This window comes from Manis javanica, chromosome 11 (assembly GCF_040802235.1).
Source record: "Manis javanica isolate MJ-LG chromosome 11, MJ_LKY, whole genome shotgun sequence".
Classification (NCBI taxonomy): domain Eukaryota; kingdom Metazoa; phylum Chordata; class Mammalia; order Pholidota; family Manidae; genus Manis; species Manis javanica.
In genome coordinates this window covers 41253878-41270980 of record NC_133166.1, presented here as the reverse complement: position 1 = coordinate 41270980, position 17103 = coordinate 41253878, and the positions used below count along the sequence as shown (strand labels likewise).

General features: G+C 39.5%; 1 protein-coding gene across 2 annotated transcripts in view; it reads right to left on the bottom strand.

Annotated features, from left to right (window-relative positions):
- Positions 1 to 17103, bottom strand: part of NELL1 (neural EGFL like 1) — an 865070-nt gene that overhangs the window by 17195 nt on the left and 830772 nt on the right. For both annotated transcript variants that reach the window (XM_037027141.2, XM_073216324.1), the window contains one exon: positions 3994 to 4187. In XM_037027141.2, the coding sequence (XP_036883036.2) occupies positions 3994 to 4187 (194 nt within the window). The remainder of the gene's footprint in view (positions 1 to 3993; positions 4188 to 17103) is intronic.

The window sequence follows — 17103 nt, the reverse complement described above, 5'->3', positions numbered from 1 at the left end:
CATTAAAATTTCCTGAAACTAGTTAGAAATGCAAATTGTTGTGCCCCAAACCAGACCTACTGAACCAGAAGTTGATCAAAGTTTCAGAAGAACTCCAGGGGATTCTGGTGCAAGGGAAAGTTTGAGAACCACTGAAGGAGAAACAAAGGTTTGCTCCATTGGGAAGTTAGCATGGCATAAGCCTGAAGGTCCTGCATTAGAATGGCAGGATTTAGAACTGCCCAGTAGGAGTATGAAGTCAGGGGGTTGCAAATGGAGACTCTGTTCCTTGATGGAACACTTAAGAGTTTTAAGGGCAGAAGTAAACCTGCCAATAAGTTCATCTTTCACAGAAAAGGAAATATGATCTTAGGGCTTGCACAGCTAATCCCTGCCATCAAGAACATCTTTGACAGGAAGGTACTGATAATGCTGCTGGATAGGTTCAGAAAGCAAAGCACAGCATCTTTATTAGTGGATTCCAGAATTCCAGAAAGCTAACCTTGCCCCTGGCCCTAGGCAGAAGCTGACTCATCCGCTTCATCCTATGAGTGAATGCCATGCTATTTTACTGTCAGCTCCCTCCAGATAGGGTTACACTCTCCTTGCCTGAAGGAAATGCATGAACTCATTAGGTTTCCCTACCTTCTTCAGTTTCTTGGCAAAGACTTATGTGAGGCCAAGTCAAATGGCCAGCATTCTAGACAATCTCGTGGCAAAATTTTTTCCCACTTTAACCCCTTTCTCTGTTGCCACAGTAATTTGGCCCTGACTTAATTATGACATCATGGGTGAGTGGTTATTTGGAATATCCATTTCCCTACCCATCTCTGTAATTCCCAGAAAAACTCAAGACCTAGTATTGCTCAAGTCTTTAGTATTATACGTAACTTCAAGAGAAATGCTATGTATTTTTCTTTTTAATAAAAACAAGCAAAAACACTGCAGGAAGCACAGAAATGAAGTCTAGCCTTCCTACCTTTCCTTTTCCCACTGGATTTTCCAGTTAACTAATAATATTACTAGTAGCAGGGAGAGGTACAGCGTAGGAGCAAATGTAATTGTCAAAATGCCTAACGTCTACTGAGTGCCTACAAGCCTAATTTGCAAACCCAGGCTTTTTCTTGGTGGCACCTAAAGTCTCCTTACCCAGGAAAATGGGCAGCTAAGTCTCAAACACTTAGCCCAGGTAGAAAATAAAGGTGTCTTCCAAGGCCCTGAACAAATTTATGAACAGAAGAATCACAGATGGGAATCTATGAAAGGAAGCTGGGCTTTTACCTAAGATTTAGAGATCAAGCACAGAGAGATAACCATTTTTTACTCAGGTTTCTGGGGTCTGGTCAGCGTTGGAGAAACATGGGTCCCAAGCAGTTCAGCAAGCATTCTGTACCTAATCAACTAAGTGGCCTAAAGGTACATAAAATCATTGTCATTATCAAGGGAGCACATGGCATCTCAACAACAGCCCAAATCCATTAGTGCTGGCCTAGCCTTTTCAATGAACCCCATTCAGCTGCAGACAGGGTTAAAGACCTCTTTTTCAGTGGGCGTGAAATGCTAGTCGCTAACCTGGTGTACTACTGACTCTCCAAGGAGATAGCTGCCTTTCAAAAGAACTTTGTCTCTGCTTCTTTCAACAGTAAGTATTGACCCTTTCTTGGCTTGTGTGATTCTGCTATTATGTGCTTTGGTTTTATTTGAATTTGGGACATAAAGGATATCATTAAAAAGCCAGTACTTTATATTCCAACTGTGATTTACTTCTTGGCCTCTAACATAATGCTATTATAATAGTCCATTTGGATGTTTAAATACTGGAGCTATTGCTTATCAAATCGGAATATAACACTTTGAACTGCAAATAATGGAAATAAACAAGGAGGGTCACAGTAAGCTCAGTTTTTCAGGATGACCTACAGAATCTGATTGAGGGTTTTTAATTTGGCTCCTAAAACCAGGTCCTCCTCCTGCTACAAAAACCTCTTAGAGGCCATATTATAAACAAGTAATGAATGCAATTATAAAAAAAGATTTAAGTAAAGAAATCTTCCTACTTTATTTATAAAGGGATGGGTGGTGGTGAAGGTACATTTTGTTAACAAAATAAGATTACAAGAATCATTTATCTCCTGTAGCAATTTTAGTCTAATTCTCATAAGACTCTGGAGATAATTGAGGAGTCAAAGCAGAATAAATCAATTTAGGTTATTTGGATTATTAGCAGAGTTAATTAATGAAGCTTTGGGAAATTTTTAATGATTGGTAAATTCCCTACTTTATCATGGGCTTAAATAAAATAAAACCGGAAAAAAAAAATTTAGTTTCATGCTAGTCAAGACACAATTAAAGTTCCTGGCCTATTCTAGGGACAGGGGCTCTATAAAGTCTAAAAAAGGATTTGGGGTCAGACTGAGATCATCCTCAAAAATTTGGAAAAACATTATTTTCTAGAAAAGAATTAATAAAGGAATTAATTCTTCTTTTGCTGGGTGAATGGAGACCCAACTGCCAACCTCTTCCACAGGCCTTTCTCAACTATTCTAACCCACAGTGAACTTTTCCTTCTTTTATAAATTTGCCCTTTGAATCAGTGCCACATGGTTAAATATTGTCTTAAGAATTTAAAAACTTCTTGAGGAAATGTCCCAGTCATTGACACAGTACTGGGTTGGGAGTTTGAGTTCAAATTGGATTAACTGATTGTTTAATTGGTTTTAAATATACCAACAGATATCATCAGAATGTTCCAGGACATGTGGCCAGATTTGGAACAAGCAGGTAGAATTCAAGTCTCAGCTTAGATATTTATATCTTGTGATATTTAGGCCATATTACTTGCCCTAAAATTTAGAGACTCAGTTTCTTCATCTTTCAAAGTTGTCTTACAAAAGTTAAACGTGATGCCATTTATCAATTACTCAGACCACAGGACATGCTTAAGAAATGAGGGCAGTGGGCTTACATTTGAATGTGTGGAACTAGGTTTATGTAGCAAGGAAAAAAATAGGCATGAGAAGATAATAATCTAAACATTTGATAATATAGCTCTCCTAAATGGATGCCCCCAGGTCTGTTGGAGGTGTGGCCGACTTGAAGGCTGGTGAATGAACTGGATGAATTTTCAAGGTCCATTTCAACCCTGTTTCTAGGGAATGGTCTGAAGCTATCAGGAGACTAGCTTTCTAAGATACCACAAAGTAAGACATTTCCTCTGGTTCCCATGATCATAAAGGCCAAGAATAAAAAGTCCCATCCCAACAGACATAAAAATATAATACAAGAGCTATACTAGAGCAACATCAAGGGAAAAGGAATAGGCAAGATCAACAAAAGAAGAAATAAGCACAAGGAAATCAAACATTTTAAGGGGCTCATTTTGCAAAACAGAAAGCAAAACCAGCCAGTGACATTTTATTTTCATAAGCATTGAACCCACTTTCAAACAACTTCATGTAAGGAAGAGCCCAGCACTGAAAACACCAAAGACATCATTTAGCAGAAGGTCTCCTACCATCATTATCACTTGTTCTGAATGAAGTCCACCTGTCCCTGGCCATGGGAAGCAAGTCTGTGAGCCTTGCTTTTTGGATGAGGTCACCACAGAAAAGAGCAAGTTCATGCAGGTGACTGTTCCAGGAGGCAAAAGGTAGTTTCGATCAGCAAGTTTGTCTAAGTGTGGGCTGAGGGCTCATTAAAGCTCTCAGCCAGCCACCCTTGAAAGCACTGCAGGCTCACTGCAAGGGGACCAACACCAGCTTCTCTGCCCTGCTTCCCTGTGCTCTGTATGCTCCACCCCACACCTCACTTTTCATTAAGTGCACCATCAATTCAAAACAGGTTTGCCTGCCATTCAGCTTCATCATTAGCTGTGGCATGGATTAGAACAGGAGGAGCCTTTTTAGGAACTATAGGAGCCCATAAATCAACAACCTGGGGCAAAGAGGTGGGAGGGAGAGAGAGTAGGGTTGGAAGGGAAATGACAGAATCGCTGCTGTGCTACATCAGCCTCACCTTGCAGGAACAGACCGAACACCTGTCTTCTTTCAGGGTCCACACCTGCCCATTATGCTTCAGTCCTCCTTCATGGGGGCAGTCACCAGAGCAGGAGGGCCCAGCGGGACAGAGGCAGTCAAAGCCCCCTGCCAGGTTGATGCAGGCAGAATCATTCCAACAGGTATGAGTTCTTAAGGCACATTCATCAATGTCTGAAACAAAGAGAACTTTAGACTCCAGCCAAGATTGTTATTAGAAAATAATAATCATTTACAAAGCATTAGTTATGTTGCTGAGCATTTACCTTGTGCCATATACTGTGCCAAGCTGTTCACAGGCATTATCTTATTTACTCCACAAAGCAGCTCTGTGTAGGAGGATTTGTTCTTATTTCTATTTTGCAAACAATGGAGCAAGGCTCATACTAGTTAAATAACAACCCCACTGCTATTTAGCTAATAAATGACAGGTCTGAGACTTAAACCCACAAGTATCGGACTCCAATTACTAAGCTGTTCAGTAGCAGCTCTGAACTAGTTTTAGGATATTCTCAAGAACTACATCATGCACAGACCATAACCACCATAATTCATTAACAGTGTGGATAATACCCTATAGATAGCTGGGTCTTTTAAAACAGGTGTGACTAGATTAGCCACTGAGTAGGAACAAGTGGGCAGTTAGGCAACCCTGAGCCAATATACTTCACCTGGATCCTGGGCCAAGGGTGAAAGAAGAGGGAATAATTCCTGATAGGTGCCTTGACTCATCAAAGTCTCACCATCCTAATGACCGGCAGTATTTTTGAACCTATCAGAAAACATCTCAGGGCTGTAGTGGGGTATGGCATGGATGCTAATGTAAAACACACATATATTTTGCTGTTTTTGATTGACAGCCAAGTGTGGAAGGGAAATAAAAATCCAGTCGGCCCTCCCTGACACTCAAAGCTTGAGTGACTTTAACATCTCAAACACAGCTGTCCAGCCCTGGTTGGAGCCCTTTCACAGCAGGCAATTTATTACTTCACAAGGCAGCCAATTTCATCATTGAATAACTCTTTTAGAAATGTCTCCCTTACATTGAAATGAAATACATTATTCAGGAACTTCTCTTTCCTAGTACTAGTTCTGAGACCACTCAAGAAAATTCTACTTGATTTTTCTCATTTATGACACTCTTTATGTGATTTAAAGACACTGGTGATTTGTCTATCAGAGTCTCCTACTCCACTGATTCATCTACTACCATGCCTTTCAAATATTTTTCAGATGACAAGACTGATTCTAATAAATTTTACCAAAAGAATGTTATGCACAAGGTTCTTTGCATACCAGGTACTATAAATGCTGACAATGACATTATGACCCTGTCCCCATGCAGGTGATAAGGAGGAACACAGAAGTACATACAGATAATTACTGGTAAGCCAATGATTGATAGGCTTTACTCCTATTGTCAGTTAAAATAAGAGTAAATTATTCTTCATCCTAAATTTCATGTTAAATATGTGTAGGGTAGTAGGCATTGGGTTAAGGATTACAAACTACTTTGAAGAAAAACTAAGTGGCATTTCCCCCCTAAACTGGCCCAAGCAATGAAATGCTCAAAGGCATGATACCAACTACCAAATATCAGTACTTGATGGGATATGGCTTACTGTTTAGAATAATACTAAAATGGTATTTTTGTATTATTCTCACTCCCCAGTTATTGCTGAAAGGAACAATGAAAATATTTGGTCTTATACTTCTCTCATCACATTTATAATTTAGTTTGTATGTCTAGAAGATACACATAAAGAGTAAACTGACAGATGACTCATCACATATGTAGTCATAAAAAATAAAATTCAGATTTCTTTGAATTCTTCATACTTAATCTCTGGGACTATTGAATTAGCCCCCTCTCTGGTCTCCCTGAATCCAGCCACTTCTTACTCTAATCCAGTGATATCCAATTGTGGGCCCAATAGAAACATTAGCGGCACCTTTAAAAAGTGCTGGTGCTCAGGCTCACCACCACCAGACAGTGATTTAATTAGTATAAAGTAGGATCCAGACATCTGGGCTCTGTACAGCTAGATGAGAATCATTACTCTAAATACCTTCTACAACAGAGTGGTATCCTCAAAGGCAAATCTGTCCAAGTCACTCCTCAGCTTCCCATCTCTCAGAAGGTTCACATGCCTGGCATACCACCAGCCCCAGCATAACACTTACATTGATACCCTCTGTCTCTTCCCCTTTCTGTTCAAAACAATAGGTGGTCCACAGACAGTCCATGTCGTTTACTTGGTCTGTGCCTTGGATTTTCTTAGTCTGTACAGAATGGGCTGTGGTATAAATTATCGATGAGCTAAGCCCTCCTCTTTTCTGTGTTATTCACAGAATGCAGTCCACAAAATCCAGCTTAAGCATCATCATCTGCATTCTGCAGGACAGTCACTATTGAGTTTTCACTTTTTCTGTACTTTACACACAATGCTGCCCTTGCACTCACCTCTCAGGAGGTACGTATTCAACATACCCATCTCCACAGATAGACAGTGAGCTCACTGAGGGCAGGGATGAAATCTTTTTCCTTTTTCTCTTCTCAGGGCCAAGTACCACAGAATACACTGTGGATGTGCATTGCAGTTATTTAACTTACTAAGTACAGGACGTTTATAGACAAATATTAGTAAAAGCCTGCTTTGCCAAAATTTGGTCTCTAATGTGTCCAATAAGGCATAAGGCATAACCATGACCTTCCCCCTTCTGGGAACAAATCTTATTGTTGAGTTTCATCTGGGAAAGCCCAGGGGTCTGGATCAATGTACAATAAATACAGCAGAATAGTAATCATACTGAAATCCTAAGGCCACCTTCCCTCCGCCCTCCCTACCCTAGTTTCCTGTCAAATGCTTGTGGACAAGGGCAAACGAAGACCCATTAACATATCACATCAAAAATTGTCTGGAAAAGTAATTTCAACAGATCCATAACCAGTGGCTATAAGTTTATTAGTTTATGATCTCCTCTAAAATAATCTCTAAAGTGGCAATTAATGCCCAACTATAGTATGCTTTTCTAACATTTGCTTACTTTGCATTTACAAAGTTGTCAACATATCGGCAGTGTTTTTCTCTCACAAACTAAGAAACCTGAAAATAAAGATGAACAAGCCTAGTGTACCCAACAAAAATTAGGGTGCAAAACCTGGATTTACTTTTGCTGCTCTAGAATGAAAGGATTTCACAGTTGAGCATAGGACCATATTGCCCACAGAGTTCCATGTAATTGCTTTACTTATGACACAGATATCTAATTCTGCTTCCATGCAATTTAACAGATTTATGGAAAGCCAGATGTTAGCAATTTTGGAAACCAGTATCATTCATATTCTTGGTAATACAGACCTGTTTGCTCTGCACAAAGCCAACTTAATCTATTATACATATCCCAAGGCATCCAAAGGGAAGAGGCACCCTATTTACATATTGCAACTGTTGTTCTCTGCTGAGCAAACAAAGACGTTCACCCATGATACTTACTTAAATCATCAGACAGGCTTCCAGTGACAAAGAGACAATGAAAGAAAAACATTCTAGACTCAAATCTATAATCATTAAAGTGTACTTGTTTTTTCTTATTATAAGCGATGGCTCTCTGTGATTTCCCTGTGTTTCTCCTCATAAATTCATTATTTAAATGCTCCATGCTCAGATGAGATTCTTTTCAATAAAATTCCACAGCTAGGCTTACATTAGAACTAATTTTCTTGCAGTGACATTTTCACAATTTCTGAAAGTGGTTATTATTGTACTCAATTTTGCTTTGAAAAAAATCTGGTTGTGCCTAGTCAATCTGCTTTGTTCTTTAATTTGAGGTTCTTAGGTTACTTGGGCATGTAAAAAAATATTACAATTCAGAGATGTTTACATCAGCAGCAATCCAATCAATCCTAAACAATTTTCCTACCCTTCAAAAAAAATGGCTGTGCAGAAGTTTTAATAGCATAACAACTATTATGGTACCTGCCTCGGGTGCAGAAATGTCTACAAGTTGAATTTCAGAGATCAAGAGAAATCTTTTTTTTTTTTCACCCCATGGTTTGATAGCAGTTAGGTCAAAGGAGTGAACTTTTCCATTTCCCCCATATTCCTCTTTTTTGAAGACTTTCATAGCACATCTAGTCTTACTTTCAAACTCAAAACAGGTGATGTCTCAGAAAATACACTTTAACCTGGGGTTTGAATATCCAGCTGTGTGTGTTCTGAATTGGAAATCATTACCAGACATTAAGTAGCTTGGGAATGAGAACAGAGCTTGGGGGTTTATTAATGATGGACAAGATAGAGCACAGATGCCTCCCCATAGCTAAAGCAGAATTGCTTCATTTACAGTAGCAGAGAGAAAATTGCAGAGAAAACATATGCACTGCACATCAGCAAAATAAGTGAAAGAAACAAGGAAAGAAATCTGAGGTCTGGTTTGCCTTGCAAAACACAGGGCTAATGAGATTTTAAACTCTAGAAATTTTCAACTCTAGAACAAGAGAGGCAATGGCTATGCTCTATTGTGTGCCCATCACTCCACATTTGGATATTATCTTCCTTTTCAAGCTCAGACTACTAAACGTGGGGATGACACACTTAGGATACATCAGAAGGGATTCACCAGCATCCTGGGAGGTTCAAATTTAGGTCAATTTAAGGAAACAGGAGGTGTTCAGCCTGAAAAAATAAAGTCTAAAAAGAAGTGATAAGTGAGCTTGGCTTCCTCTATTTGAGATGCTACAGTGTGTCTCCTAGGAATAAGTTCTATTGTCCCTCCAGTGTTAATTCTTCAGTCTTTGGTCCAGCCTGTAACCTTTCTTGAGTCAGGAAGAAACCCTTTCCTCTGGTGATTCACTTCTTGATCAGTGTGTAATGTTAATTTCCAATGACTTGTCCCCTTTTCCTTTAGCTGAGCAGATTCTCTTACTTACAAGGGCAACAAAAACACCTTTTGGGCTCACTCTTTCCTATCTATTCCCTAGATCCAGGTCTTGTTCCTTAGTGTCTACAACTAGCAGCTACCCCATTTATGCATTTCCATCCTCTCCTAAATGTTTGTATACTTCCACATGACCCTTCCTTCAAAGCCTAAATCCTGAAGTTTCTCATGACCATTAATTAATTTGCCAAACCATCACTTAACAAATATTCTTATTATTTCAGTCTAAGAGCACTCTTCTTGACCCTTGTGGGATATAATACTGCCCTATTCATCCTCTTACTTCTTCATTTATCCAATCACTAATCATCAATTAACTAATTATACATATTTATTGAACATCTACTCTGTCTTACAGTACTAGGGAATGGGGATAAAATGGACAAGAATATAGACATGGTCCTGTAAGTATGGACCTTACAGTCTTGTTTGATTTTTAAAGTTATTAACATTTCCTAAGGGTCCATCTCTGGCCTTTGGTTCCCTTTCTCCTCAGTGGAAACAGTGTAACACACCAATTAAAAGCTTAAGTTTTAGAATCCAGCAGCTGTGGGTGTCAGTTAATGTGACAGGGCAATCCCTGAAATAGGTGACTTTTAGTGATAGAATTGGGAAAGTTCCAAGCAAACAGGGACAAGTGGGTCAACTGCATTCCAGTCCCATCCCTGTAATTTATTGCTTCTTTGACTCTGGGAAACTTACCAAACATCTCTAAACCTTGGACTACCATTTGAAAAATGTGGGTAGAAAGTACCCCTGGGATAATCTCATAATTTAAGTAAGTACATAATACAATGCTTACCATGTAGTAACTACTCAAAAATCATTGGCTGCTATTATTGTTTATATTATTTCTACATTTTTTCCCCCACATAGAGTTCATCTCATGAATTCTACCCACACACCTCTTCAGGATATTCTCAGATCTATACCATCAGTCCTGAGCCCTTGTTACACAGCCAACTATACCTTCTCCTGTTCACTGAACATTTCCACTTGAATTCTGAATTCTCAAACCAGTTCTCATGGATCTAATCAGTACATTGGCCAGCCAAACCCAGAAATGATAACACTCAAGGTCTTTCTGAGCTCTAATCAATAAATCCGGTGTTAATACTAAGTGACTAATATTGAAAGATAGTTTTCTAACATTCCATGAACTTGTGTTGGTCACTGACTACATTTTATTTATATGCTGTACAAATTGAGGTGTTTTACTATAGATGAAGAACACAGCTCCTTCTTGGAGGAAAATAGAAGTAGAAAAATAGAGTAGCCTTCTAAATTCACCAAGTTACTTTACTTTCTGCCGTGAATGAGGTATGCTTCTTAAGTCATGAAATCTGTTTAAAATCAACACAGTTCTGACCAGTGGAGAGAATAAAACATCTACAAATATTGAAATACCTGCTATCCAAAGACTATTTTACTGCACAGAGAGGCTACAGTATTGATGCCAGTGACCCTGGATTTATATGTTTTTATTTATCTGCTCATAGGTGGAAGGATGGGGTGTACTATAGCTGCATCTATCAAAGGGAAGTAGAACAGATATGTTTGTACAAATTAGTAAATGTCTAACACTAGGTCATACACATTATTATATCCATTTTACTGTTCAACATCTTTAACAAAATTTCACCCTCAACTAAAAAGAATTACCCTCCTGTACTTGAATTTTATGTACCTGTGTTACTTTGTATGCTTAGCTGTGAACATACTCGTCTATCTTCCTTATTCAATCAGTAGTGATATTCTGGTCTTATTTATTTTTGAGTCTCCCACAGCACCTTTTACAATGTCTTTCACATAGTAAGAAATGCATAAACATGTTAAATTTGAATCTGGTTGAGCTATGCTTTTAAAAAGGACCCTTGTCCGTTGGGGGCTCAGTTTTCTCTTTGGTAAAAATTTAAGAGTTGTACAATATGTTTTTTAATATCTGGTCTATTTCTAACTTTATATGACTACTTTTCACCTTTGTAATTCTAGTGTTAGAACCTAAGTGGTGACAGATGAAGAACAGATAGAGGTTAATGGAAGAACCCAGCTTTAGGATAACAAAGAGATTTCTTAGAATTAAACAGTTTTCTTGGACCTTCAGCATTTATTAAAACATCTCTATTTTCACTTAATGAGTTTTGCAAGCAGGTGCCAAAGAGAGAAAGTAATGATGGGAGAAGTTTGGCTTTCTTGTGGGCATTGAAGCCTTGGCAGTGTCAACCTTGGTGACAAATACACATGGGGAGTCCAGCTGGGGCAAAAACCAAAACTCAGTGTTTTGACAAATCATTTTCTCAAGCAAGTTGTCAGATGATAAATAATTTCTTGTAATTTCTTGTTTCTTCCATGCCAAGGAAAGGTCTTAGGCACAGAGACGTTACAAAGTAATTTTGCTTATTAGCAGAAACATCCTCCAACTTACATAGAAATCAAAGGTCAAAAACCAATGTCAGTGGTACAACTCTAAACCAAGTCTCAACAAGAGCATCAGCCCCTAAGAACTCAAAGCCCTTCCATGCCTATTGTTTGCCTTGTTTTATCCCCTTTAATTTTAGTCCCTAACTTCTAGAAAGTAGTCATAGCTCTTCCAAAAACTGTCCCCATGATAGGAGAGTTAGGACATTGATCAAGGACGACGCTCTGAACCGCCACACCAGGCAGGGCAGTATCTACAGAGAGAACTGACAAGCTATAAAGAAATTGTATTGTGTCTTTTCTTGAATAATTCCTTCTCTTGGATCTCTTCTTCATATTTATTTGCATTGCTTCTCCTAATCAACTGATCTGGTAAAAATATTTGGGGCTGCCTCCTCTTTTGAAGAGATATTCTCTGGAAAGATCTAGAAAGCTTCTGGTAGAATCAAGGGGAAATGAAGCAAGGAGACTTGAGCCCACCCTAATCTAGAGTTTTAAGAGACAAGTTCTGTTTATTTTGAACTTGTCTTTCTGTATATTTTACCCTAAGGGAGATAAAACCTTAAGGGCCCAAACTAAGTTGTTTCCAAGGAAAAGCAAAGGAGACCACTAAGATTCTCTCCTTGAGCAAACTATAGTCAGACTCCTGTGAACCTTCTTCTCAACTAGGTCTCAACTTTGGCCCATAATCACTGCAGACTCTCAGCACTAATGATTTTGTCCACTCCACCCCTCCACACCAAAAAATTCAAAACAATACTAGAATAGTTTCTAACGGCTCAAGGTCAGATTCCTAAAATAATGACTCCAGGTTCCTTAGAGTTCCTGCCTGGGAAAGCTCAAGACTAACAAACAATGTTTGTTCCAGGCAACACCTGAAGACTGTCTTCTAGTCTCTGGGAGAACAGAAGCCTAAATTCAGTAAGAACCAGTTCACCAACCCAGACGGGAGTCACGTGGACCAATGCCGCCTTCTTCCTTTTGTAAGTTTCTGCTTCCCTAACTCTACTCAAGCCCCTCAGTTCCTCCTCCCGGCTCCCTCATTCTCCTTAAAAAGACCCTCTACGTCTGTACAAATCAGGGTTCCATTCATGCTGGATCCTTTTCCCTATTGCAATGGTTTATTACTGATTAAAATCTTTCCTTACTACTTTAGTGTCCAGCCTTGTTTGTATTTGATGTCCCTCAGGCTGCTGGAGTATAAGAAAAGGAATTTTTGCAGTTCATCTGTGGTCCAGCTCAGCTCCTCAGCGTCAGTAGCAATTAGGGGCCAATGTTCTCACTAATAACGGAAGTGATTGCTGGGTCCCTTTACTGATTCATTTATTCAACAAACATTTATTGAGCACATTGATATGCCAGCCACTGTTCTAGGCATTGGGACTATGATAACGAATAAAACAGGCAAAATTCCTCCTCCTGGGAAGGTTAAATTTTAACAGGGTGAAGCGAACAACATAATTTCCTTCCATTTATCTTCCTCAGGAACCGGTGAATGATTTGGTATCCTGGCCACCCCCAGGTACTTGAGTCATGATTAACATGTCCTTACGAAACAGGTATTTCTATCCTTTTATTATGTACAATAATAATTTGCAATATTCTTATATTGTTTGGACTTTTCTGAAGGATTTAAAAAACCCTTTAAAATTTATGATCTAATTTGCCCTTCCAAAAAACTTAGAATGTTAGCATCACCATCATCTTCATTTAAAAGAGAACCAAACAGAGGGTCAAGTGATCATTGCTTCTCAAATATTGCTCACAAGTTTGTCTCAATGGCAAAAAAAAAGAGTGAACATGCATTTCTTGGAATCCTGGGCACACACAGAGGGGAAACAATGAGTCTGAAATATCTTTGAGGTATTATGTTTTCTATCTTAAGAATCATTTTTGCCAGCTAGTCTATAATTTGGTCAGGATTGTTTTGAGAGGAAGACCATTTTTTCCTCAAACCACTGAGTAGAGGAGGATTCCTGGTCTAGCTTTATGTACCCCTGCCTGTAGCAGCCTGCTGTGGGCAATGCTAGTAAGTTTCTGAGTCAGGACACAAACACAGGCACCTTGACTTCAGGTCAGTCTTGTCCCACCTCACCACACAATGGCGGGCTCCCAACGCAGGGAAACAAATACAGTGACAGTCTGCAAAGACCGAGTGGTAAATCTCCAGCATGCCAACCGGTACACGAACTCTTCGTGTACTAATTGATATTCACAATATGTAAAAGGTAATAAAAAAACAATGAAGGAAAGGTCCCTCTCTAAAAAACATTACAATTAATTGGAGCATATGGATCCTCACCATCTGTGCCATAATGCAACATACACACCCGTCTCCATTTCCATTGCTTGGGCCATTACAATAGCATGTGACTTTTTTCTCTGCTTAGGTCTGTTCAAAGAGAAGCTCGATTAATAGTCTGATTATATTACTCTCTCATTATCTTAAAGATTTTTTAGCAGGCAAATGACCCAGTTTAAGTTGCTACAAGGTCATATATCTAGGAATTGGCAGAAAATTAAACTTGATTTCATATGTGGAGTAAATGACAGAATTTCCAGAATCTTCCCCCTCATCTTAGTCTATTTACATACAAATGGATGTTTCAAAGTCTCTGGTTGATGGGGGCAAGGGGTGGAGAGAAAATGGCCATTCTCTCCTCCCCTTCGTTCCTGGTACCTAAAGGGTCTGGTGACAGTCAGTCACCATGACCCCACCCATAAAGTTCCTCCCGGAAGGGGTGGGCATGAGCCCCTGCCGGCAGGAGGGAACAGCCCGAGCCCAGCCTGGCTAGCGATCCTGAGCAAGCTGTAAGAAATAAAAACTGTTGCTCCCAACCTGCCCTTACCGTTGCCCTACTTCGGTTTCACCAGATTCATAAAGGAATTTGTTCAGGGAGGGGAACCCCTTACCCCCAGTGCTACACACATTTCACTTAACAGGAAATCCCCAAACAACTGCTTTAGTTAAGTTATTCTGTAACTTTTCATCTGAGAAATCATTACACACTGTGCGGCAGAGAACAGATCTCTGTTCTTCATTTTCTCCTTCCATAAAATAGGGAATCATACCAAACCCAAAGGGTTGCTGTGAAACTGTAGGACAAATGTTGGCACACACTACTTGCTCTATAATGGACACAGTTAACAGCCGGCTGATCCTTATGGCCTTGCTCATTTCAAGAGACATTCCAAGCTAAAGAAAGAGGGGGAGCAAAACTGCACCCATGTGGGAAATCTAATGACACATGTAAGCTAGAGGGTTTGAAATGTTACTATATTTATAGAGCTATATTCTATATTAAAACAGCTACTTAAAAAGTATCAGTATTTTCACAAAATAAATATGTCCACAACTTTGAAAGACGCTGCTGTTATGAAGTAGGACACACAATTTTCAACTCCTTAGCTCAGCACAGAAAGCCTCTTACCTGGTCACTTTGCAGGGCTCTTTTCTTGTCACCTGGTCTCACCCCCAGCACTCCTATCTATATATTAGGTACTTGGTCCACACCAGGAATCTCACAATCCCTTGGATACATTTAGATCTCATTTATGACTCTGCCCTACTCAGACTGCTATTCCTGCCTGGAACACTGACCTTGATATCTATTTATGCCTCAAAAATTTCCTTCTCATCCTATAAGTCCCAGTGAAAATATCTTATTTTCTGTGAAAGATTCCCATATACATTGTGATCCCCACATGCCCCAGCCCCAAAAGGAATATGTCACTTTTTCCTTAGAGTCTCATTTTATTATTTATGTATCTAACTTCCGCTCAGCCTTCCCCAGTCCATGGCCTTTCTTCCCATTCCAGACTGGAAGGACATTCTTCTCCGTGTGTCTGGGACTTGGCACCTGGACGAGCATAGAGCAGACCCTCTCAATAAACAGTTGTTGAACAAGCGAATGGTGATTTTATGCTCACAGTGATTTATTTGGTCTGAGCACAATGGTTCAAAATTCCCTGCTCAGAAACCCTGAGGTAAATATTTCACAGCACCCTGAATAACAGACTAAAACAAACAATTTCATGTTTATTTCAAAGAAGTTGTAGATGGCAATCTCTGAGTTGCTGCATAGACATGATCTTTGGCTGTAAGGCATTCGAACCACAAGTTTTTGGAATGAAACAATTGCTCACACTGTGCTTCAGCAGGCAGGAAACTGACAACTACATGAAATTCAATACCAAGGAGGGCTCAGAAACTGAGAAAGGAAGGCAGGTGAACCTCCCCTGAGACAGAACTTAGATCCTCAGTTGGAAAGCACCAAGAATTTAAATCAGAACATTGACTGGAAACACTAAGCGTGTTTCCTGGTATTTCAACAGTGGATTTTACATTGCAGGTTCAGCTCTGAGACCCTGGTGAAAACTGGTTCCACTTCCTCCGAAAGATGCATGTACACATGTATAGATCTTGCATACAGTTTTGAGGCATTCATGGGCCCCCTGAAAACTTTCAGTGAAACCCCCAAGGTATCAGTTCTCAAATGCGAATGGGCATCATAATCAACTGCAGGGGGCTCACTGACATCCCCAGGCTCCACATTTGCCAACCTAGTCAATCTGGGGTGGCGTCACAAGTTTTCATTTCTTACAGCTTTCCAGGGGATGCTGACACCCTGGTCTGAAAATCACACTTCGGGAACCACTGCCCTGAGCTCACAGGATGTAATGTGAGGAAACCGTTTTTCAGGAATACCCCACTCATTGTGTAGACACCCAGTTGGGACTGCCAACTATTACGAAGAAAGTGGGAGGAAAATGTCACTTAAAACATATAGAGTCTATACAGAATTTTATTGTTGTTAACAACCATTTGATCAATAAATATGAGAGATGCCCTCTCAAAAAAAATGAATAAATAAAAAATAAACCTATGATCATTTCCAAAAAAAAAAAACATATAAAGAAGATTTGGCATGTTTTGAGGATAAGCTTCCACATCCTATGCAGGAGAAAAATCAAAGTGCCTCTATTGCTCGTTGTCATTCCAAAATGCCAAGTTCACAGTGAGAAGGAGGACTTGAAGGGAACTGTAAGCACACTGCAAAGCATCTTTTAGGCAAAAATATGAGTGGTCGCCTTGTGTGTCACCAAACTTACTCCTGTGCCAGCCAGTGCGTGTTCCACCCACCAGCAAAGCCCCCCTCACACCTCCCATGCTACTTGCTTCCTCTTCTCAGCTCTCCCACTAGGCCAGTACACACGACACAAAATTGTGCCTCTGCAGTCCTGCACCATTCCTCTTTATATCTCCATAGTCTAAATAAACAACCCGCTGCTAATTACTGCTTTTGAGTTGCTGTGACCTAAGATATCACATTACCAAGTCTTTATTTACACAGTGGAAAGGAGAGCAATCGTCTAGATATTATTTTAAAATTACAGGTTAGGCTGGCAGTGTGAAAAGGAGACAGAATTCAATGGAGAAATATGTTTGTCAAAAACACAAGGATTGGGACCATTTAGTTTAGTGACAAACTGGCTATACCCAATAGCCTTTAAAACACTCAGTGAAAGACTGTAGTAGAATAGAGTGATTATGTGTTTAATGATCCCCATAAAAAAAGTAATGGACAACAAGTCATATTCCTTACAAAATTGCATAATAATGTAAAAAATTGCTTGTACTTAAAAGCAGTGTGTTCAATAAATTTTTGTTGCAGAACTTGAAAAGCCCCCTCTTTTGAGCAGCTCATTATTTAGTGATACTGATGTAAAC